The following is a 24516-nucleotide window of genomic DNA, read 5'->3' as shown; positions in this document are numbered from 1 at the left end:
GGACAACAAAAGTCATGATGGATAATATAGCAATAACAAAGGCTTTTTTAATAGTTGCACTGAAAGAATAAATCACCACTTAATATAACTGGCTACAGGAGAGTTGGTTTTCCCTTGCAATGACAATATTTATTATGCATGGCTATGAGCTTCAGCATATTAGCCATAAAGCTCGTAGCAACAACACCTAAAGCTCCAAAACTATGCACAAGCAGACCTAATAAATGTCTTAAAATACTTTGTCCAACACAAAACTCAATATGTGGCTACACACAAGCCATTAATTATTATTATTATTATTATTATTATTATTAAGTGGTTAATGCGCCTGGTTTCAGTGCAGAAGGTTCCGGGTTCAAATCCCACCCCTGCCACATTTCTCCATGTAATGTGGAGTTGCATCAGGAAGGGCATCCGGCGTAAAACCTGTGCCAATTCAACATGCAGATCCACCTTGGATTTGCTGTGGTGACCCCGAGTGCAAACAAGGGAGCAGCCGAAGGGACTTACTTTTTTTTATAATTATTATTATTACTAGTAGTAGTAGTAGTATCTATGCCTATATGCTGGAATAAGGGATAAAACTCTTCAAATTATTGTTCATTACTTTCCATTCAATCATACTCACAGGTGAAATGTTTATCCACACCCTTTGTACTGGAGATTTGCGTAGTTTATAGCTGCATACGAAGGCATTTTTTTGCAAAATCACAAAAAATAAAATTGTTAAAAATTGGTAGAATTACCGCGGTACATGCAAGTGGTAATATGGTGACCGATTTGCTTCAAACATATTGGCCAATGAGCTATCCAGTGTTATATAGGGCAGCACGGTGGCTTAGTACTTATAGCATGGTTGCCTCATAGAAAGAAGGTCATGGCTTCGATTTTCACCTGCAGCTTTTCTGTGTGGTGTTTGCATGTTCTCTCCGTGTTTGTGTGGGTTTCCTCTGCATGTTCCAGCTTCCTCCCACATTTAAAGACATGCAGGTTTGGTGAATTGGAAACTTTAGAATTGTCAAGGTCTCCCTTGCAAAAGGGATCTTAATCTCTAAAGGTTAAATTAAAATTAAAATATACAGATCAGTGATATGATTAAATGCAGCTAATGAGTCAGTGAGTGAGCAGGTTGTCAAAATTTCTGTCAGTAACTCCCTGAAAATCACTGCATGATCAACTCTGAAATCTTAGATTCTGATGGATACAGCTGAGGAGCAGTGTAACTCCTTTTTTGGGCCATGTTGGCTTCTTGTAGCATAATTAATTTTATATATTAGTTTAAATAAGAATGTGGGACACATGGTTGGGCAGGCACATGTAAAATCTGGCTTTTATTAACATGTGAGCGACGTGATAAATGCCACTATTGCCCATGTGAAAAAGGAAGTTGAATTTTAAACAGGCATATTAGAGACAGCTATCCTCGACGTCACTTTCAGTTGACGGACACAGCAGGAAGGCCTCTAACAGGGGTGATACTTGTTTTGGATAAGTCGTTATTTCGTCTTTTGGCAGTAAGATGTATTATAAATTCAGCGGTTTTACTCAGAAGCTGACGGGATCTCCTGCTCCAGCCGCCTACGGTCCTCAGGTGAGACCCGGACGCGTTGTGTCGGTGACGCAGTCATGACCTTCATGTTAGTGTCGGAAAATAAGCCTTTTACTTTCTGATAAAAGTCTTCTAATACTCATAAAACTGCCCTATCATGTTAACTCTAACATAATGAAGACAACGCCTTTGATCGAGCAGCGTTTCTCTCTTTGGAGTTTGAGTGAAATACTGTAAAAATTGAAGATTCAATTGGTCCATATTATTTTAATAATTTTCTTCAGGGGTTGATGATTTCATTAAAACACTTATAACGTATTAAATTGCAATTATAAATATACTCAGATATTTAATGGCTATCATAAAACAACATTTTAATTCAAAGAAAGTAGATACTTACTCGTATGCTATGTACAGTGTAGAAATATTCATTACAGGACCTCTAATTATAAATAAGAAACAAATTACTAAGAGTTCATAGTGTGTGTGTGTATAATATAAATTAGATTCTTCAAGATTTGTAATCAGTGTCATACTATATATATATATATATATATATATATATATATATATATATATATATATATATATATATATATATTATTTATGCATAATTCATAAATTTGGTTATAAATGACTAATTACGACTGAGCTCTTTTTAAGAAGCTGATCCATTAGATAGTCAGATTTCATCTGCTTCAATTACTTTTATGACTATATGAAGAATACAGGATAACTGCACAGGGTATAAATCTGTCACCTTTTTTTTTCTCTTATCTTTTTGTGGGCATTAGCCTCCTGACTTGTGCTCCAGTCCAGCTGGTGGTGGTAATGCTCTGTATAAGCTGGTTGCCAACTGCCATTAAATCTGAAGAAGTAGAAGAAAGTCAGATTCGGACGGATTCTTTTGCGAACTGCTTTGTTGATTGAAGCTGTACAGTTACGGTGGTAATGCAGCTCGGTTAGAGTATTCCTACGGCAGCCTTTCGCTGGTGTCCGGCGTGATCACCGAACCTGGTTTCTCCGCGTTTGCAGAAAAAAGTTCTCCCATCATGCACCTCGGTCTCTCCCATCATGCTTCTTGTGTACTTCCTGTGTACTTCTTGTTTTAACTTTCTGTTTGCGGTGACAAAAGTGTACTTCTGGTTTGCAGACATGAAAATTGAGTTGGATGAACTATGAACTCACTCGCGCTCATCTGTCATCATCCTCGCTTAATCATTGCCGCCTCATGCTGCTCGGTACTAATGTAGATAGTGTGATTTGTCATGATATAAATCAAATTAATTGAATTGTAGATTGCTAGATATTCTTTATTTCAGACTCTGAGCCCATAATATGTACAAATGCCATGATAGATAAAATAAAAATAAAGTAAAAGACAACCCCATATTATCATGAAATACACACGTCTCACAGACTTAAATATGAATATGTACACATTGCAGTAACTCTGGAGCCCCTCCCGCCCCCCACAGACACACAGGGGGGCACTGGAAAATAGCACAGAACAACAACAAATCCCACCTACCTCGGTGACTCTGACCATCCACGCCAAAGCTTTAAGGCCCATCTGATGTCTAAACCGCACACTGTCCTTATCAAACAATTTGCACTTTTTCCAATTCTTTCAAAAAACTGTAACTTGAATGTTTGTTCTGCATATGACAACACATGATTGATGGCACACATTTCGCTCACTGAGCAGTGAGCAGTGCCTTGAGGGTTCCGTCACACTATGGAATGCATTGTTATAGCATGCACTTAACCTTTGGGCCTGGGCTTTAGTGCAAGTAATCCAAAACTGAGAGGTATACATGGATGTGATTGGAAGCGTCTAATCTTTACATGGCATAAAAATACCATTTAAGCGTGTTTATCCTTGCACACAGTGCACAATACAAAAAAATGTCACAGTCATCTGATAAAGATAGGATCAAAATATGTCCTAAATATGTAAACCTATGGACATAAGCTAACCTCCCGCCACAAAGGTACACCGCTGGTTCTAACACTGAATGCCAGCTGGGTTCCCTAAAGTACATATACACATTCTTGCGAGTATAAATTTTGTCATGTGCATTGGCATACATTTGACAAATACTTTATGCCTGGTTTACACAGTAAGATTTAAAAATTGTCTGTAGGTTTTCAACACCCCAGAGACCACGCATATGGCTATTAAAAAAAATCATAGATATAACAGTTTTTGTCATACGGCGTGTGGTCTGCAGCCACATGGTAAAGATAACACACCACACACAAACAGATTTCACACGTGGACATTCCTAGGTTGGACAGGAAATCTTGCAAGACCTCTCGAGATTAAACACGACTTTGTAGTAAACAAACATGGTGGATGTGGAAGAAGCAATGGTGATAGTTTGTGGACTATTTCTAACTGAGAAAAAAACTATGCAAAAAGAAAAGGTGTTGGTTAAAGGAGTGGAGACAAGTGTGAGCACCGGACTTTCTGGTGCACCATGACAGCTGTTTTGATTTTGGATTCCCCTCCATGCACCGTCACCTCACTTTCTGATTGGCTACAAGTCACATTTAACAGGCTGCATGCTCGTTTGTGCTCAGGGCACACCCCACACACTGGGATGTCGGGTCAAGACAATCCAACATGTTGAATATTCACGATTTGAGGTCTGAGCAGTTCAGATGCCCTTCCGAGCAGCCGAGAGAACTTAACACACACAGCAGAAATATGTAATGAAATTATGTTTAGAGCCATCATGCTAGTCGGGGCTTCCTTATGATTGTCGAAAGGTGAAGATCAGGTCCGAAATTGGCATAATTTTCTTGCTGTGTGATCCAGACATTAGCTTTTAACTGACAGCCACAGTAGTACTATATCTTAAGTTGTTAACAAACTCACCAGCAATATTACAGCCAACTTCACTATTTTTAAGTACCACATTTAAATCATCTACATATAATTTGAACAGGTACGAGAAGATAATCCCACTTTGATCCAATCATTTAGAGACTGAAAACCACAGAGTTGGTCTCTAACGTACACAAAACTGTTGCGCAGAAAACCAAAACATAAGTCTTAACTACATATGTATACCTTATCAGATGTCTGTTTATGTATCACACCCTGTATCATGCCCCTCGTATCTGTATGAGCCCTTGTCCTTTCAACTCGAGCTGATACGGATACATCAGGGCATGATACATAAACAGACATGTAATAAGATATTTATCACATATTACAACAAAAATAAAGAACAAGAATAATATAATTATTGTCAACTCCATTTGTCAAGTTCCAGTGGAGAAAGAACAAGGAGCCCTCTCATCTCCTTCTTGGTTCCACTCAGCCGTTCAGTGAACAAGTTCACATCACTCTCTGTTCTCCTGGTGGTGTTATTCTTATGTCTGTCTATAAAGTCACAAGTGTTCTCCTCACTAAACTCTTGGTGTCTCACACCTTCAGTATGAGACTCACATTGTAGAATTCTCCCTGCTAAGGAGGCTAAAACTCTCTCATCTTGATCAGACATCTTGGTTGAATGAAATGATCTGGATTCTGTATCAGGATCCTGCAATGTCATGCAATGTCCTGCAATATGTGATAAGGTGACATTAGTGCAGGGATTTGTAAGTGAGTTGTTAGCGCACATGATTTGTGGACATATTAATATTGCACGTGATTTGTAGACATATTATTGCATATGGTTATTTCATAGTGTTATTATACAGTCTGACAGCAGCAGGGAGGAACGGCTTGCGGTATCGTTCCTTCTTGCACTGAGGGTGCCTCAGCCTGTCACTGAATGAGCTGCTCAGCTCCACTACAGTCCGGTGCAAAGGGTGAGAGGAGTTGTCCATGATGGATTTGAACTTGGCTAACACCCTCCTCTCAGCCACCTCCTCCAGAGAGTCCAGAGGACAGCCGAGGACAGAGCTGGACTTCCTGACCAGCTTATTCAGTCTCTTTCTCGCCTGCTCTGTGCTGCCCAGGGCCCAACAGATGACAGCATAGAGGAGAGCTTTTGTTTTTGCTCCCATTTTTCATGAGCTGAACTCAAAAGATCTAAAGCATTTTCTATATACACTCTATATTAAGTGGGAGACAACAGTTTGTAAAGTTGGGTAATTCTTCCTCATCATGTCTGGACATTGTTTGTGGTATCCCCCAGTGGCCAGTATTAGGCCCCAAATTAATGATATGTATAAGATTTCTAAGGTACTGCATTTTATACTGTTTGCTGATGATGCCAATATTTTTCATTCAGGGGATAATATAGTACAATTGCAGGAGGAAATAACTACAGAAATGAACAAACTAAAAATATGGTTTGACAGTAATAGATTATCATTAAATTTAGGTAAGACAAAAATAATGTTACTTGGAAATTGTAGAATGAACACACAGGTAAAGATAAAACTAGAGGGGGTAGAAATTGAGAGGGATCATGAAGTTAAATTTTTGGGGGTAATTATAGATGACAAAATCAGCTGGAAACCACATATCAAACCTATACAGAGTAAAGTCTCAAACATTGCAGTAATAAATAAAGCAAAGAAGGTCTTAGATGGCAAATCACTCCACACCCTATACTGTTCACTAGTCTGTCCTTATGTGCAGTACTGTGCTGAGGTTTGGGGCAACAACTACAAAACCTCATTAAGTTCATTAAATATTCTACAGAAAAGAGCGATACGGATCATTCACAAAGCTGGTTATCAGGATCACACAAATGCATTATTTCTAAAGTCACAATTACTCAAGCTTACTGACGTGCAATACCAAACAGCACAAATAATGTTCAAAGCAACAAATAATTTATTACCGGGGAATATTCAACAACTATTCAAAAATCATGAAGGGGATTACAATCTAAGGAGGAAATGTAACTTTAAAGAACCAAGATTTCGTACAATCAGGAAACGTTTTTGTCTATCAGTCTGCGGGGTGAGACTTTTGAAGGGATTTAGTGTGGAATTGAAGCAATGTTGAAATATGAAACTGTTCATAATGCTGTATACAAATAAGATTTTCAAAAGGTATGAGGATGAAGGAGGTGTGGCCAGTCACCAGGTGTTTTAGAGGCAAATGTCTAGTTATTATTTCTTGTTATTTTTCTATTTATGTATTTGTTGTTGTTTTGTTTTTTTTTGTTTGTTTTTTTTTTTGTTATTTCTGCTCAATTCTTTTCTTTCCTTGCTTTGGCTAGCCTTGCTAATCTTTTTTGTGGTGTTTCTTTGTATTTATATGGTACATGTGGATTTATATGTGCAACTGTACATGTGCTGATGGATGAATGTACTTGATTATGTGTGTATGTTTATATGTTTTAATGCATATATCATGTGTAAGTTAATTATGTTATTTACTTAAGGACAAGGGGTGGGAATAAATAAGTTTTACTCCTCAATCCTTTTCGAATATGCATTGATTATAGTTTCCTTTATACTTTATATTATTATTGTTGTTATTTATTTTATGCCTTGATATTCAAAATAAACATTTCAATCAGTCAATACACAAAATACCTATTTCTCTCAAGTACAGTAGTGTTCAGAATAATAGTAGTGCTATTCAGTGGCGGATGCTGGTCTTTCAAGGAGGGGAAGCTCAATTTCAGCCTACATCATAAAATGTGTCGGTTTACTTATACGTAAATTCTACCCTCCGTTCCTTTTCAAGAAAATGATCTGTGATCCTGTCGTACCAACAAGGCGTCTTTTCCAGGGACTTGACTAGTGTCCTGTCATTGGCCAGCAGAGCTAGGCTGCTTAAACCTCCTTGGCCCATGGTGTTGTGGGTGTAAGACTTGAGCCGCTTTAAACAGGAGAAGCTCCTCTCTACACCTGCAGATGTAGCTCCAATCGTTGCCACTAATGACAATAGTTTGTACACCTGAGGCATTGCACTGTCCAACTCCATGTCTTTCAGAAACAGCAAGAAATCACATAGCTTTCCCCTGTTGCCCTGCAAGTCCTGGTTTGAATATAGGACTTGAAGTTCAGACCTTAGTCTCCCTGAATCAAAGAACTGGCCAAATTTTTCAGGACACTCTGAAATGCCTCCTCTGGAAAGACTTGTCTCATCTCATCAAATTTCCCTGGATTGACCAATTCCAAGAAGCGCAGACTTTCCAAATTTGCAAAAAGCCGAGGTAGCTGCTCTGTGAGATTGTCTAGGATGGCCATGTACAGATTTCTGTAGCGCTCCTTGGGATCCTGTAGTTGTGACAGACGGCATTTTCTCATGGGCTCAGTTTGTGGGTCTGATGTGAAATCTGCTGCTTTGGCATAAACAGCTTGGAAAGCCCCCTCTGACCTCTTCTCTTTGACAAAAGCAAGAAGAGACTCAGTTCTTTTCTTACAGTACAGAACATCCATAGCTCTCTGCTGGACAATGTCAAACACTACATCAGTCTCAGAGAAGATTTGTTCATATGTGTACAACATGAACACAAACTCAAAATCCTCCAGTTTCATCAGAAGGCCTTTGGCACAGTCTAGTGTGTCATCATCCATGGACTTATCTGCAATGATCATCTCAAAAGTTTGCAGGAGGCATCATAATTGTTTGCCACAGTGCTCACGATCCATGATGTGAAATTCCATCGAGTAGGAGCATTTCTGGGCAACCTTGAGCAGCCTGCAGACTCAAGAAAAAACATCCTCTTTGTGGATTTTGAGAAAAAATGTGGCAAACCCAGAGAGTGATGCAAAAAATATTCTGCACTCAGATAAGCATTTAGCCCCCTGAGACAGAACCAGATTCAGTCTGTGTGCATAGCAATACACAAAAATTGCACTGGGGGCTACTGCTTTAACTTTGGCCTGCAAACCATTGAGAGCTGAAGCCATGACAGCAGCCCCATCATAGGTTTGCGCCACAAGTTTCTCCCTGAAATTGTAGCCCTGCATGTTCTCATTCAAGACTTCAAAAACAGATTGAGCATCTCTTCCCCCAGAAACATCAAAAAATCCAATAAAGCGCTCCTGAATTTTACCTGCCCTATCCACATAGCGAACAATGACAGAGTTGAGCATGTTAAGCTACATCAGTTGTTTCATCCACCTGCCATGCAAAAAAGGGAGCAGCCTGGATTTCATCCTTGATCTCATCAGAAACAGTGGCTGAAAGAGTAGAGATCAAGTCATTTTGGATTGCATGGGACATACCAGAAAACACAGCTGATGACTGGAATTGTGTGACCAGGACAGTCATATTTAGCTAATGTTTCATTAAACTCCCTGTAATTTCCCTTGTTGGATGATTCAACACTCTCATCATGCCCCCTAAATGACAGCTCCTGACGGCCAAGCAAGGAAGTCACATCAATAAGGCGGTTTAGGAAAGTTCTGTTTTGTTTAACTGCTTCATTATGTTTTGCCACTTGAATGCGAGCTCCTTCATTGATTGCATGCACAACCCTGACTCTGCCCAGGCAACTTAATCTTGCACATGCACTCACATGTTCATTGCTTTTTTTCATGCCTTTTGTATGCCCTGTCAAAGTTGGACAGATCCCCAAAACCCACTTTTGACCAGACAACACATCCCTGAGATGGTTTCATCAAGAGGCATGGCCAACAGTACATTTTATTTGTTACAGCACTTCCAGTCAGCCAGCTCACTTTGTCATACCAGGACAACTGAAAAGACCTGTTACTTTTCCCCACCTTTTGCACCAAATTAATCTGAGGAGTTGATCTGCCCGGCTGTTTAAGCTTTTCTTCTAAGGAAGACTATCAAATGGCTTCGCCAAAATCCGGTCCACAACATTCAAATTGTCTGCCATTATGTGCAGCTTGCTACCTAGCTAGCTCGCTAGCTGGGACTAGCGCGAGGCTAGTGTGAAGTTTGTCCACCTGTGAGTGCTTTGTAACGGTGGAGGGGCTCAGCAGCACCCGCTGCTCAGTAGGGACAGAAACTGCGATAGAAGTCACAGTCTCCAAACACAAGCAGCTACAAAAAAAAAAAAACCCCACCAGAAATAGAAGCTCGATTTGTCGCTAGTCGTTTTTAACAAAGAAAATGCCGCTAAGAGGATTAGGAAAGTCTCCGGTTCAACTCAGAACAGAATGAAAATTAAAAAATGCTCCCACGGATGTTTACATCAAAAGATCGCTGATTCGCTCATTTCACTGTCAATCAAAAAGGGATTCAGCCTCAGACAGATCATCCAATCATCATGCAGAAGCTGAGCGTCCGGGCCAGCCGAGGCCAGCCCACTGCCCCATAGACCCCCAGACACGCTGAGCGTCCGATGGGCGGGACAAAGTCCAGCATTTATCCAATGACTCATCTCATTTCGCTGCATGCTTTGTGTCCCTATTGAACTCTGTGACTGTTTAAAGTACTGTGAAGCTGCGGGAATGAGTGAGGGGAAAGCCGCGTCGTTACCAGTGATAAGAAGCTGATTCTGAACAAAAGTTGAGCGTGTTGTAGCGCATATTTAATCAATGACATGTACACACAACAGACAACAGTATATATTTGATCACTTATTTTTTGACATTTTAGGGGAAGCTGAGCTTCCCTTGCAGTCTTAGAACAATCGCCTCTGGTGATATGTGACTAAAAAGATTAATCCAGGTTTTGAGTATATTTCTTATTGTTACATGGGACACAAGGTACCAGTAGATTCAGTAGATTCTCACAAATCCAACAAGACCAAGCATTCATGATATGCACACTCTTAAGGCTATGAAATTGGGCTATTAGTAAAAAAAGTAGAAAAGAGGGTGTTCACAATAATAGTAGTGTGGCATTCAGTCAGTGAGTTCATCAATTTTGTGGAACAAACAGGTGTGAATCAGGTGTCCCCTATTGAAGGATGAAGCCAGCACCTGTTGAACATGCTTTTCTCTTTGAAAGCCAGCGTAGTTTGATTAAAAAGTTGATTGGAGAGGGGAAAACTTATACTCAGGTGCAAAAAATTATAGGCTGTTCATCTACAATGATCTCCATTGCTTTAAAATGGACAAAAAAAAACAAAAAACAGACCCATGGTAGAAAACAGAAAACAACCATCAAAATGGATAGAAGAATAACCAGAATGGCAAAGGCTCATCCATCGTCAGCTCCAGGATGATCAAAGACAGTCTGGAGTTACCTGTAAGTGCTGTGACAGTTAGAAGACGCCTGTTTGAAGCTAATTCATTTGCAAGAATCCCCCGCAAAGTCCCTCTGTTAAATAAAAGACGTGCAGAAGAGGTTACAATTTGCCAAAGAACACATCAACTGGCCTAAAGAGAAATGGAGGAATATTTTGTGGACTGATGAGAGTAAAATTGTTCTTTTTGGGTCCAAGGACCACAGACAGTTTGTGAGACGACCCCCAAACTCAGAATTCAAGCCACAGTTCACAGTGAAGACAGTGAAGCATGGTGGTGCAAGCATCATGATATGGGCATGTTTCTCCTACTATGGTGTTGGGCCTATATATCACATACCAGGTATCATGGATCAGTTTGGATATGTCAAAATACTTGAAGACGACATGCCCTTGAAATGGGTGTTTCAACAAGACAATGACTAGTGTGCTTGGGGCACACTAGTAAATGAGCAAAATCTTGGTTCCAAACCAACAAAATGAATGCCTCGCAGATGTGAAGAAATCATGAAAAACTGTGGTTATACAACTAAATACTAGTTTAGTGATTCACAGGATTGCTAAAAAAGCAGTTTGAACATAATAGTTTTGAGTTTGTAGTGTCAACAGTAGATGCTACAATTATTGTGAACACCCCGTTTTCTACTTTTTTTTTTTTTACTGATAGCCCAGTATCATAGCCTTAAGAGTGTGCATATCATGAATGCTTGGTCTTGTTGGATTTGTGAGAATCTACTGAATCTACTGGTACCTTGTTTCCCATGTAACAATAACAAATATACTCAAAACCTGGATTAATCTTTTTAGTCACATAGCACTACTATTCTGAACACTACTCTATTGTTCACAAATTTGTCTAAATCTTTTTGTGAGCGCTTCTTTGCTGAGATAATCCATCCCATTACAATGGCCAGCCTAAGGCATAGCTGTGCAATAATCATGCTGTCTAATCAGCATCTTGATATGCCACACCTGTGAGGTGGGATGGATTACCTCGGCAAAGGAGAAGTGCTCACTAACACGGATTTAGACAGATATGTGAGCAATATTTGAGAGGAATAAGTCTTTTGTGTATATAGGAAATGTTTTAGATCTTTGAGTTTAGCTCATATAAAATGGGTTGCATTTATATTTTTGTTCAGTGTATAATAGAACCCTTTCAGAACAGGTTACATAGTCCCTAAGGAAAGTGAAACTGCTAAATGTGTCTTTCTAAAAAGAAAAAAAAATGTGGTATGTAGTTTTGAGAACATTTATTGTGCAGAACTGCGATTGTACAACATAATGTTGCAGATAAATAAAATTCAAGTACACGAGCTGTGGATACTTTTAGAGACAATTTTTTTTAAGGATCAGACGGGCTGATTCAAGCTGACTCAGATTTCAATGAAATATGGCTCAGAGATGGAACCTACCAAAAAACGAACTTTCCCAAAATTTTTCAGCCGAAAACCAAATGGTGGCCTTGCCAGGGGTCATCAAAGTTCAAGGCAAAAATACGCAAAAAATATTTCATTAAATTCCAATCTGTTATATACCGTAGAGATGTTGGTTTATCCAAAAGGCTGATGGCGCGGGCCACCAGATAGCGCTAAACTTCCTCAAAATTGGACAAGTCGAGTACTTTGGTGCCCCCTGGTGGCCAGCTCCATCAAGACCCCAATGTTTTTTCAGTTGTATTTGATAGAGTATATATTTGTTGACAACATTGAAATCTGGTTGGGGTCTTGATGGTGGAGAGAGTTATGGGCCTTTAAACACAGCCCATTTCGCAAAATCACCAGACTTTGAGTGCCCCCTGTATTCAGTGCCATCTATTCTCCAACCAAATGTGTATATAAGATAAAAGAGTTTGCCTCCCTATGTCATTTGATAGTTAAACTAGCTTGGGGACTTGATGGCACTGAATGTTACACCACTTGAAAGATGGGAATTTAATGAAATACCAGTTTTTGCGTATTTTTGCCTTGAACTTTGATGACCCCTGGCAAGGTCACCATTTGGTTTTTGGACAAGAAATTTTGGGTAAGTTCGTTTCTTGGTAGGTTTCATCTCTGAGCCAAGTTTCATTGAAATCCAAGTCGGCTTGAATCATACCCTAATGTAAACCTGCCTGAACTTTTAAAATATTGGCTTTTAGCAAAGAAAAATCTTAACATATTGGGTTTCATTCCTTTAGTGCAAACCATTCTAAAAGGCACTACACTTAGTTTAAGTGCTTGGTTCTTAATGGCCCAGTCACACGCCATATGACGATTGCTGAAGGAAGGGAAAAAAGTAAAAAAGTCTGATGCCTTTTCAGTTAAAAAGCAACACCGCAACAAATCTTAAACTCAGGCACTCGCTGAGATTTTGTGTTTCCACCATTTGTCATTTGTTAGGCCCTAAAAATTATTCGCATGGAACACACGCTTGTCCACAGTCTCTGGCTTCAACAGAGGCCGGTGGCATGTAACAATGTTGCCACCAATGCTAAATGCCCTTTCTAAAGCAACACTTGTGGCTGGGATACAGAGATATTTCTGGACCAATCTTGCCAACCTTGGAAAATGAGCTTGGTACAGCCGCCACCAGTCCAGTGGCACAGTCTCTCCATCAACCTGCATTGTCTTCAGGTAAATTGGTAGCTCCACTTCAATGGCCTCTCTGTCAGCGAGAGCGGTTGTGCCATTAGAGGCCTTTTTGAAAAAGCTTCCCAAGGCTCCATTTGACCCTCTGGGATTGCCTCTCAACAGCTGCTTTTGCAGCTTCAACACCATCAGCTGCAGCTTCTGTGCTTGTCTGTGGCTCTGTGACCGTTGCCGCTTCCAACAGTGACTGAATTTCTCCTACCACTCTGGTCTTGATGAACTCCAATCGGTCATCAGCTATATATGATCTTTAAACTGTGGGTTGACCATATAGGCCATATCTAGCAAGTCAGCTGTTTCTGGGGCTACTTTTTAAGTACTCTAGGATGACTGTTATGTCCTTGGACAGCTCGGTGTCTTCGTCAGCTGCAGCAAGAACAGTGTTGTTGAAAAGATGGAGAACAGGTTTGATGTACCACACACTGACGTACTCCTCTCCAGACTTGCGCATCTGTGAATTTCAGCAGTGGGCCGAGAGTCTTGTTTATAGATTCCAAGACATCTGCATCTGCCAAGTGGGTAACGGGTGTTTGGTTTTCCTGTTTGCTTTCAGTACTTGTAATAGGCACTTCTCTTGTTCAGTCACCCTCTGGATCATCATCTTGCTTGACCCCCACCTTGTTGGTGTTTCTGTGATGAACCAATGAAAGGAAAGATGGTGCTCTGCGTGGGCTTTCTTCAACTCTTTTCTTCTTTTCCAAGAGTGTGAAAAGGCACTCACGATCTTCTTGTATAGGGCAACAGCATGGTCAATTCGGGGTCTTTCACAATTTTTTTCTGTTGACAGAATTGTAAGTTATTAGTTCATTTCATGTAGGGTATAATCTGCACATCTCTCTCGCTCTCCTCACACACACACACCAACTGCTGAAATGCTTGATTAGGACTGAATGAACATCAGTTAACACAAGTGCAACATTAAAACAGCATTGGCTATACAGCTGAATAGAGGCAAAATTTACATCTCAGAATGCAAGTTTTCTTTGCAGGAAAAGTGCTTGTGTTGTGACTGGTCAACATGCTGGCCCACAAACACACACACAGAGACACACACACGCCAAATGGACTTAGTTGTTTGTGTAACAATAAGTGCAGTGTTGCCGCATTTTCTAGAAGAAGCAAGCAAACATCTTTGAACTGAAGCCCAAATTAAGCAACTTGGGTCTTCTACAGAAGCCCAGAATAGGTGGCATCCAAAGACTATTGATTTTAACTTGATGTTTTCATCATTATTTTTATTAAATATTACTTTTTAATGCACAATCAAAAATGAATACAGTATAGGGTTCTTGCCAGTGCGGGGGAGCCCCTATGCTGTGATTTGGATCCCCATGCTGTGATTTAGCCAGCATGGGGGGGAGAAAAGCTCCCCCCCTTTTTTTTTTTTTTAGGACATGTCGTACGTTATTTAATGTCCCAGTTAGCAACACAAAGTGGCCCTCAAAATGCAGGAAATAGTGTTTCAGAGGGTTATAAGCAAAACTCGTCGCGTGGCTATGCCCTATTAAGTCCCCCCCCCCCCCCCCCCCCCCATGCTGTGAAAAAATCCTGGTGAGAAACCTGCAGTAGCAGTAATAATGAGACTCCCAATTATTCTGGATATTGCAACCGCAGGAAGAAGAGTTGGAATAATCATCACATGGTTTTCTCATTTAATTTGTAAACAAATCCACGTCATTTAAATCCCCATAGTTTGTTGTTAGAATACATGTTTTATAAGGCCATAACAATAAAATACACTCAATAGTAATAAAATAACTTTCTGAAAACAGGAAAATTGTACATACTTAACTTGCATATTTTGCTTAATATGGTGCAGGTTTTGGCTCATTAATTATTACATTTGGTGATTTCATGAGGGATGGAGGTGGCGTGTCAGTGACTTGAGTCAACAGACAGGCCCTGGCAGCTAAATGAATATGGCTATCTCTGCTAATAATTCCTGGGAGTTACTTCTGGGTTGTCAGGGATGTGTTTTGGCTCCTACAAGGTTCAATAATTACATGGTCTGGGTGTTGGGTGGGGTTGTTGAAAATGGAAGCTTATTAGACTGTGCCTTTGTTGGTGAAGAAATATTTTCTAAGGTTGACTTCATGCTGTGATCTTTAAAGAATCAATGGATACTATGATAGCAGCACTTAAGAACCTGAGTGAGGAATCGGAGTGTCTGGGTTTGTGATTGTCCAGGATCAAGGCTAATAACATCCAGGCACCTGTGAAGACCTGAAGTCATGAGGTTGCTGGACAGGTTTATGGCGATGTTGATATCCCTGTGGGAGATTGAAGATCCAAGTTTTGGGGGTCTTGCCACTTCCTGTTTTGATTGTATGGTTTGAGACTTTTATGACGACCAGTGACCTCAGACAACACCTTGATGTCTTTGGTGCTAGGTCTCTTCATCCATGCCATGGATGAAGAGACCTAGCATTCCAGTGGTACCCATTGGAATTACATTGTGTCAAATGAATGCTTACCTACGAGATTCCAAAAGGCTGGCACCCATGTTTCTCCTGGTTCAAGCAGATATGAAGTTGATTTGAGAGGTGGTGATGGACTTGGTGGTTGCCATCCCAGACCCAAAGAAATCCTGCATTGTGGTGGAGGCCAGGATAATACAACCCCTGGCAAAAATTATGGAATCACCGGCCTCGGAGGATGTTCATTCAGTTGTTTAATTTTGTAGAAAAAAAGCAGATCACAGACATGACACAAAACTAAAGTCATTTCAAATGGCAACTTTCTGGCTTTAAGAAACACTATAAGAAATCAAGAAAAAAAGATTGTGGCAGTCAGTAACGGTTACTTTTTTAGACCAAGCAGAGGAAAAAAATATGGAATCACTCAATTCTGAGGAATAAATTATGGAATCACCCTGTAAATTTTCATCCCCAAAACAAACACCTGCATCAAATCACATCTGCTTGTTAGTCTGCATCTAAAAAGGAGTGATCACACCTTGGAGAGCTGTTGCACCAAGTGGACTGACATGAATCATGGCTCCAACACGAGAGATGTCAATTGAAACAAAGGAGAGGATTATCAAACTCTTAAAAGAGGGTAAATCATCACGCAGTGTTGCAAAAGATGTTGGTTGTTCACATTCAGCTGTGTCTAAACTCTGGACCAAATACAAACATGGGAAGGTTGTTAAAGGCAAACATACTGGTAGATCAAGGAAGACATCAAAGCGTCAAGACAGAAAACTTAAAGCAGTATGTCTCAAAAATCGAAAATGCACAACAAAACAAATGAGGAACGAATGGGAGGAAACTGGAGTCAACGTCTGTGACCGAACTGTAAGAAACCGCCTAAAGGAAATGGGATTTACATACAGAAAAGCTAAACGAAAGCCATCATTAACACCTAAACAGAAGAAAACAAGGTTACAATGGGCTAAAGAAAAGCAATCGTGGACTGTGGATGAAAGTGATATTCAGTGATGAATCTCGAATCTGCATTGGGCAAGGTGATGATGCTGGAACTTTTGTTTGGTGCCGTTCCAATGAGATTTATAAAGATGACTGCCTGAAGACAACATGTAAATTTCCACAGTCATTGATGATATGGGGCTGCATGTCATGTAAAGGCACTGGGGAGATGGCTGTCATTACATCATCAATAAATGCACAAGTTTACGTTGATATTTTGGACACTTTTCTGATGTTTAAGGATGATGAAATCATTTTTCAAGAAGATAATGCATCTTGCCATAGAGCAAAAACTGTGAAAACATTCCTTGCAAAAAGACACATAGGGTCAATTTCATGACATAGGGTTAATGTCAACGAGCAGATGTGATTTGATGCAGGTGTTAGTTTTGGGGATGGAAATTTACAGGGTGATTCCATAATTTATTCCTCAGAATTGAGTGAGTCCATATTTTTTTCCTCTGCTTGGTCTAAAAAAGTAACCGTTACTGACTGTCACAATCTTTTTTTCTTGATTTCTTATAGTGTTTCTTAAAGCCAGAAAATTGCCATTTGAAATGACTTTAGTTTTGTGTCATGTCTGTGATCTGCTTTCTTTCTACAAAATTAAACAACAGAATGAACATCCTCCGAGGCCGGTGATTCCATAATTTTTGCCAGGGGTTGTAGTAGGTGGTGATGCCTTGGATGAAAAACGTAGAGAAGATGTCTACAATTAGTGACTACATTTTGGAAATTAGGTCAAAAAGAAAACATAGTGGAAAATTAATAACAAATTTAAAAAATAAATAATAGTAATAAGCAAACCTGGCAACACTGGGAAAGCACTGTGCAGCGTCCAGAGTTGGGAGCCACATCCAATTCTGCATCATTGTGTCTGTTTCTGTCCAGTTTACTGCTAATGTTTTAATCAGTCATAGCCAAGACAGTTTTTTTTTTTTTTTCTCAGCGTACATGTCCACACTTGAACTTCTGACAGATTATGCTGAAATGTAGTTGACATCGCGTACTGAAAAGGGCGATGCTGGCCAGCATTGCTAAGATACATGTTTTATGAACTCTGCTTTCTTGGCTTCCTGGGTTTCTGTGGAAATCCTGTTCGCACGTAGATTACCTAGAAGGTTATAAATTTAATAGCGTCCACGTCTCCTGCCAGACTAGATCTCTTCTGACCACAATATTTTGTTCAAATCTGTCTAGTATTTTTTTTTTTTTTTTTTTTAGTATCTTGCTCTCTGACAGGTACAAACGGCTCTTCTGTCAGTTGGCAGTAGTTAGAAATTCTCCCTCTTTATCTCATAACCCATTGTCCTTTTATCCCAAAAGGTTATTATTTTCTGTCAGCTGCTGTGGCCTTCATGAGACTAGTCAGTTTAGACATTCAAAGGTTGCTCACAGCCTCTGACAGATGTGACCTTTATTGCGGGTCTGTCCTTTATCATGCAGCCTTCTTGTTGCTGCAGAATCTTTTTTCATGTTGTTCTGTGTTTGAGTTTGTAAGTCGCTTGTCTAGCATTAAAAAGTTATTTTGTTGTGCCGCCCTTTGGATACGGAAGAAAAAAGTCTGCATTCCAGGTTGAGTAAATGAAAAATGCAAATTGTAATTTGAACAGAAGATTATTTTTATTAAGGAAGCAAAAAAAAACCCCCCCAAAAAAAACAAAAGGTTCATACTTTGACAGAATCTATAACAAGGTAGAAGAGGATATGCTTGAACATTGGCAATTCTGTGGTAACGGAATTACACTAATGATGAGCTTAAACATGGCCAGATGTTGCTGTCATTGTAATTCCTTTACTGTAGAATTACCCACATGGCCTGTTTTTCTTGTCTCAACTGTCAAAATTCTATCAGTCTTCAATTTAAATGTTAATACTGTCTGAATAAATGTTTCTCATTTAAGGCTTCATCGCCTTGTGGGCCTTAAATGTCATGTTTATGCTTCTTATGTGAATCATATATTAGTTTTGTTTTGTTTTCCCTTGTCGTAACTGCAGGTCTAACTTTTTTGTTTTGTTTTTCTGCCTGATAAGTAAATGACACAGCCTGATTATTCGTCTGCCAGTATTTTGACCTTTGCTTGATGAATGACTAGAGCTTAAACAAGAGCTCAAATCTCAATTATGGCCTAGTTCAAAAATAATGAAGCCAAAGTGTGACATAACCTGTTGTGAAAGTGTAGTGACACGGACCCACAACAGGGGGCGTAAATGAACGGACAATGAAAGAGTCAAATATGAACACTTTACTGTTGTGAAAAGCACAACCAAACACAGCAGATTCCAGAATATGTACAATAGTCAATTAGCAAAGGTGACGTGTGGGCAGGCTTGAGGATAGAGGACGTCTGTCCTGAGAAGAACCGGAACCACACGATTTCCTCCGCCACCGAACCTGGAGAATACTGGAGCCGCCAAATCCCGAACACCCCAGGTGGCCACTGTCTCCGCGTGTCGGATCTGGTACTGCTGGTGAGGAGCAGAGACAATCAGATGTGGGTGTGTGAACACCCAGTAACAACAACGGTGGGAATTCCACCTCCACCTCTAACACACACTCGTGCAGTGTCTGAGTAACCACTTATCTGGATATGCAGGCTGAGAAGGTTACCTCCTAAGGTAGACGATATCTCGGCAACGAGGTGGAGATGACGTCCGGTCTTTATGGAGTGGGATGATGAAATGTAGATGGGTGACAGCTGTCAAGAGATAATGAGTGACAGCTGTCACCCCCGGCTGTGTCCGTGGCGGCAGCGCCCTCTCGTGCCTGAAGCCTGCACTTCAGGCAGGGCGCCCTCTGGTAGTGGGCCAGCAGTACCTCCTCTTCTGGCGGCCCACACAACAGGACCCCCCCCTCAACGGGCGCCTCCTGGCACCCGACCAGGCTTGTCCGGGTGACGGCGGTAGAAATCAGCCAGGAGGGCCGGGTCCAGGATGAAGCTCCTCTTCACCCAGGAGCGTTCTTCGGGTCCATACCCCTCCCAGTCCACCAAATACTGGAACCCCCGGCCCATCCGACGGACGTCCAGGAGCCGGCGCACGGTCCAAGCCGGCTCTCCGTCGATGATCCGGGCAGGAGGCGGCGCCGGTCCGGGAGCACAGAGGGGTGAGGTGTGGTGGGGTTTGATTCTTGACACGTGAAAAACCGGGTGGATCCGCAGTGAAGCTGGGAGTCGGAGCTTCACTGCGGCAGGACTGAGGATTTTGAGGATTTCATACGGTCCAATGTACCTGTCCTTGAGCTTTGGAGAGTCCACCTGGAGGGGGATGTCCTTTGTGGATAGCCACACCTCCTGCCCGGGCTGGTAAGCAGGGGCCGGGGACCGCCGGCGGTCTGCATGGGTCTTCGCCCTCGTCTGGGCCTTTAACAAGGCAGAACGGGCGGAGCGCCACACCCGACGGCACTTCCGCAGGTGGGCCTGGACCGAGGGCACACCGACCTCTCCCTCCACCACGGGAAACAACGGGGGCTGATACCCCAAACACACCTCAAATGGGGAGAGGCCGGTGGCAGAGGACACCTGGCTGTTATGTGCGTACTCGATCCAGGCCAGATGTTCACTCCAGGCCGTCGGGTGGGCGGACGTCACACAACGCAGGGCTTGCTCCAATTCCTGATTGGCCTGTTCTGCCTGTCCATTGGTCTGCGGGTGATACCCGGACGAGAGGCTCACAGTGGCCCCCAGTTCCCGGCAGAAGCTCCTCCAGACGTGTGAGGAAAACTGGGGACCACGATCAGAGACGATATCGGTAGGTATCCCATGCAGACGGACGACGTGGTGGACCAGGAGGTTTGCAGTCTCCTGGGCCGTGGGGAGCTTCGGGAGGGCCACGAAGTGGGCCGCCTTGGAGAATCGGTCCACTATCATGAAGATGGTCGTCATGCCCTGGGACGGCGGGAGACCCGTGACAAAATCCAGACCGATGTGGGACCAGGGGCGATGAGGCACAGGAAGTGGCTGAAGAAGTCCCTGTGCCTTCTGGTGGTCTGCCTTGCCCCTGGCACAGATGGTGCAGGCCTGGATATATTCCCGGACGTCGGCCTCCAGGGACGCCCACCAGAAGCGCTGCCGGACCACTGCCACGGTCCTTCGCACCCCCGGATGACAGGAGAGCTTAGAACCGTGACTGAAATCCAAGACAGCAGCTCTTGCCTCTGGTGGGACGTAGAGTCTGTTCTTCGGCCCTGTTCCGGGGTCCGGGCTCCGTGCCAGGGCCTCCCGGACGGTCTTCTCCACGTCCCAGGTGAGGGTGGCCACGATAGTGGACTCCGGAATGATGGGCTCCGGTGGATCCGACAGCTCAGTCTTGACTTCATCTTCATGCACCCGGGACAAGGCATCCGATCTCTGGTTCTTGGTCCCGGGGCGGTAGGTGATCCGGAAGTCAAAACGCCTGAAGAACAGTGACCAGCGGGCTTGCCTGGGGTTCAGCCGCCTGGCGGTCCTGATATACTCCAGGTTCCGATGGTCAGTGAAAACCGTGAACAGCACAGACGCTCCCTCCAACAGGTGTCTCCACTCCTCAAGAGCCTCTTTCACCGCAAGGAGTTCTCGATTGCCGACGTCATAGTTCCGTTCATCTGGGGTCAACCTGCGGGAAAAATAGGCACACGGGTGAAGGACCTTATCAGTCTATCCGCTCTGGGATAGTATGGCTCCTATCCCTGAGTCAGAGGCGTCCACTTCGACCACAAACTGGTGGCTAAGGTCGGGCTGCACCAGCACTGGTGCAGTTGAGAACCGTCATTTCAACTCCTTGAATGCGGCTTCGCACCGATCCGACCAGGTGAAGGGGACTTTAGGAGAGATCAGGGCTGTCAGGGGGCTAACTACCTGGCTATAGCCCTTTATGAACCTCCTGTAGAAATTTGCAAAGCCGAGGAACTGTTGCAGCTTCCTCCGGCTTGTAGGTTGGGGCCAATCTCTCACCGCCGCAACCTTGGCCGGATCAGGGGCGACGGAGTTAGAGGAGATGATAAACCCCAGGAAGGACAAAGAAGTGCGGTGAAACTCATACTTCTCGCCCTTCACAAACAGCCGGTTCTCCAACAACCGCTGCAGGACCTGACGTACATACTGGACATGAGTCTCAGGGTCCGGGGAAAAGATGAGAATATCGTCCAGATATACGAAAACGAATCGGTGCAGGAAGTCCCGCAAGACATCGTTTACCAAAGCTTGGAACGTTGCGGGGGCGTTAGTGAGGCCGAACGGCATGACCAGGTAATCAAAGTCACCTAACGGGGTGTTAAATGCCGTCTTCCATTCGTCTCCCTTCCGGACCCGAACCAGGTGATACGCATTCCGAAGATCCAATTTTGTAAAGATTTTGGCGCCATGCAGGGGGGTGAACACGGAATCCAACAAGGGCAACGGGGATCGATTGCGAACTGTAATCTCATTCAGCCCCCTGTAATCGATGCATGGACGGAGTCCGCCATCTTTCTTGCCCACAAAAAAGAAACCTGCACCCATCGGGGAGGTGGAATTTCGGATCAACCCGGCAGCTAATGAGTCCCGGATGTAGGTCTCCATTGATTCGCGTTCAGGTCGTGAGAGGTTGTACAGCCTGCTGGACGGGAACTCCACGCCTGGTATCAAATCAATGGCACAATCGTACGGACGGTGCGGAGGAAGGGTGAGTGCCAGATCCTTGCTGAAGACGTCAGCAAGATCGTGGTACTCAACCGGCACCGCTGTCAGATTGGGAGGGACTTTGACCTCCTCCTTAGCCTGTAAACCGGGAGGAACCGAGGATCCTAAACACACCCAATGGCAGGTTTCGCTCCACTGAACCACCACCCCAGACGGCCAATCAATCCGGGGATTGTGTTTCAACATCCAAGGGAAGCCCAAAATCACGCGGGAGGTAGAAGGAGTCACAAAAAACTCAATCTCCTCCCGATGATTCCCAGACACTACCAGAGTTAGTGGTTGTGTCTTGTGCGTGATTAAAGGGAGAAGGGTGCCATCTAGTGCCCGCACCTGCAATGGTGAAGGAAGCGCCACCAGAGGGAGCCCTGCTTCCCTAGCCCATCTGCTATCCAGCAGATTCCCTTCTGACCCCGTGTCCACCAGTGCTGGGGCTTGAAGGGTTAAATCCCCACTCAGGATTGTAACTGGGAGTCGTGTGGCAATACGTGCATGTTATGACCCCCCTTTAGCCCAGTCTCTAAAGGCGAGTGTTGTCGTTTTGGCCGTTTGGGGCAGTTTCTCTGTATATGCTCCTTTGAGCTGCAGAAAAAACACTCCCCGTGGACCAGCCTCCTCATTCTGTCATTTGATCTTATATTGGCCCTGCGCGTTTCCCTAGCAACACCAGCAGGGGGTGCTGTTGCCCCACGGAGCGCTGCGGCTGTGGAGCGTGGGGAGGGCGGAACCTTTTCAGACCCGGAAGGGAGAGGGACGGCGCGTGCCCGGCCACGTCCTTCGTCTCGCTCCCGACGGCGTTCCTCTAACCGATTGTCTAACCGTATAACGAGATCAATAAGTTCATCCAAATCCCGCTGTTCGTCCTTGGCCACCAGGTGCTCCTTCAGGACCGACGACAGTCCGTTTATGAAGGCGGCGCAGAGCGCAGCGTTATTCCAGCCGGACCTCGCAGCCGCAATGCGGAAGTCGACAACATAAGCGGCTGCGCGCCGGCGTCCCTGTCTCATTGACAGCAGCACAGTTGAAGCGGTCTCTCCCCTGTTAGGGTGCTCAAACACGGTTTTGAACTCCCTCACAAACCCAGTGTACGTATGAAGGAGCCGTGAATTTTGCTCCCAAAGCGCCGTAGCCCAAGCGCGTGCCTCTCCTCGAAGCAGATTAATCACATAAGCTACTTTACTAGCATCAGACGCGTACATGACGGGACGTTGTGCAAAGACGAGCGAACATTGCATGAGAAAGTCCGCGCACGTCTCCACACAACCTCCGTATGGCTCTGGGGGGCTTATGTATGCTTCAGGGGATGGTGGGAGGGGTTGTTGAACGACCACTGGAACATTCATATCCTGCACAGGGTCGGCAGGAGGAGGAGCTGCAGCAGCGCCCTGAGCGCTCGCTGCCACCTGTGCGGAGAGAGCCTCCACCCTGCGGTTCAGGAGGATGTTTTGCTCGGTCATCTGATCCAACCGAGCCGTAAAGGCGGTGAGGATGTGCTGCAACTCACCAATCATGCCTCCTACAGACGCCTGTGCACCCTGCTCTCCCATTGGCCGTTCAATGGCTGGGTGACGCCCCTCGGAGTCCATGACGCTGGCCGAGATATCCTGTTGTGAAAGTGTAGTGACACGGACCCACAACAGGGGGCGTAAATGAACGGACAATGAAAGAGTCAAATATGAACACTTTACTGTTGTGAAAAGCACAACCAAACACAGCAGATTACAGAATATGTACAATAGTCAATTAGCAAAGGTGACGTGTGGGCAGGCTTGAGGATAGAGGACGTCTGTCCTGAGAAGAACCGGAACCACACGATTTCCTCCGCCACCGAACCTGGAGAATACTGGAGCCGCCAAATCCCGAACACCCCAGGTGGCCACCATCTCCGCGTGTCGGATCTGGTACTGCTGGTGAGGAGCAGAGACAATCAGATGTGGGTGTGTGAACACCCAGTAACAACAACGGTGGGAATTCCACCTCCACCTCTAACACACACTCGTGCAGTGTCTGAGTAACCACTTATCTGGATATGCAGGCTGAGAAGGTTACCTCCTAAGGTAGACGATATCTCGGCAACGAGGTGGAGATGACGTCCGGTCTTTATGGAGTGGGATGATGAAGTGTAGATGGGTGACAGCTGTCAAGAGATAATAAGTGACAGCT

General features: G+C 43.6%; 1 protein-coding gene across 1 annotated transcript in view; it reads left to right on the top strand.

Annotated features, from left to right (window-relative positions):
• Positions 1–1421: 1421 nt before the first annotated feature.
• LOC117531345 (cytochrome c oxidase subunit 7A-related protein, mitochondrial) overlaps positions 1422–24516 on the top strand; it is a 29940-nt gene continuing 6845 nt past the window's right edge. Inside the window, exon 1 of the mRNA XM_034194420.1 lies at positions 1422–1591. Within this exon, the coding sequence (XP_034050311.1) occupies positions 1520–1591 (72 nt within the window). The 5' untranslated portion in view covers positions 1422–1519. The remainder of the gene's footprint in view (positions 1592–24516) is intronic.

The sequence above is a fragment of the Thalassophryne amazonica genome, chromosome 18 (assembly GCF_902500255.1).
Source record: "Thalassophryne amazonica chromosome 18, fThaAma1.1, whole genome shotgun sequence".
Lineage (NCBI taxonomy): Eukaryota > Metazoa > Chordata > Actinopteri > Batrachoidiformes > Batrachoididae > Thalassophryne > Thalassophryne amazonica.
This window is presented reverse-complemented; position numbering and strand designations above follow the sequence as displayed.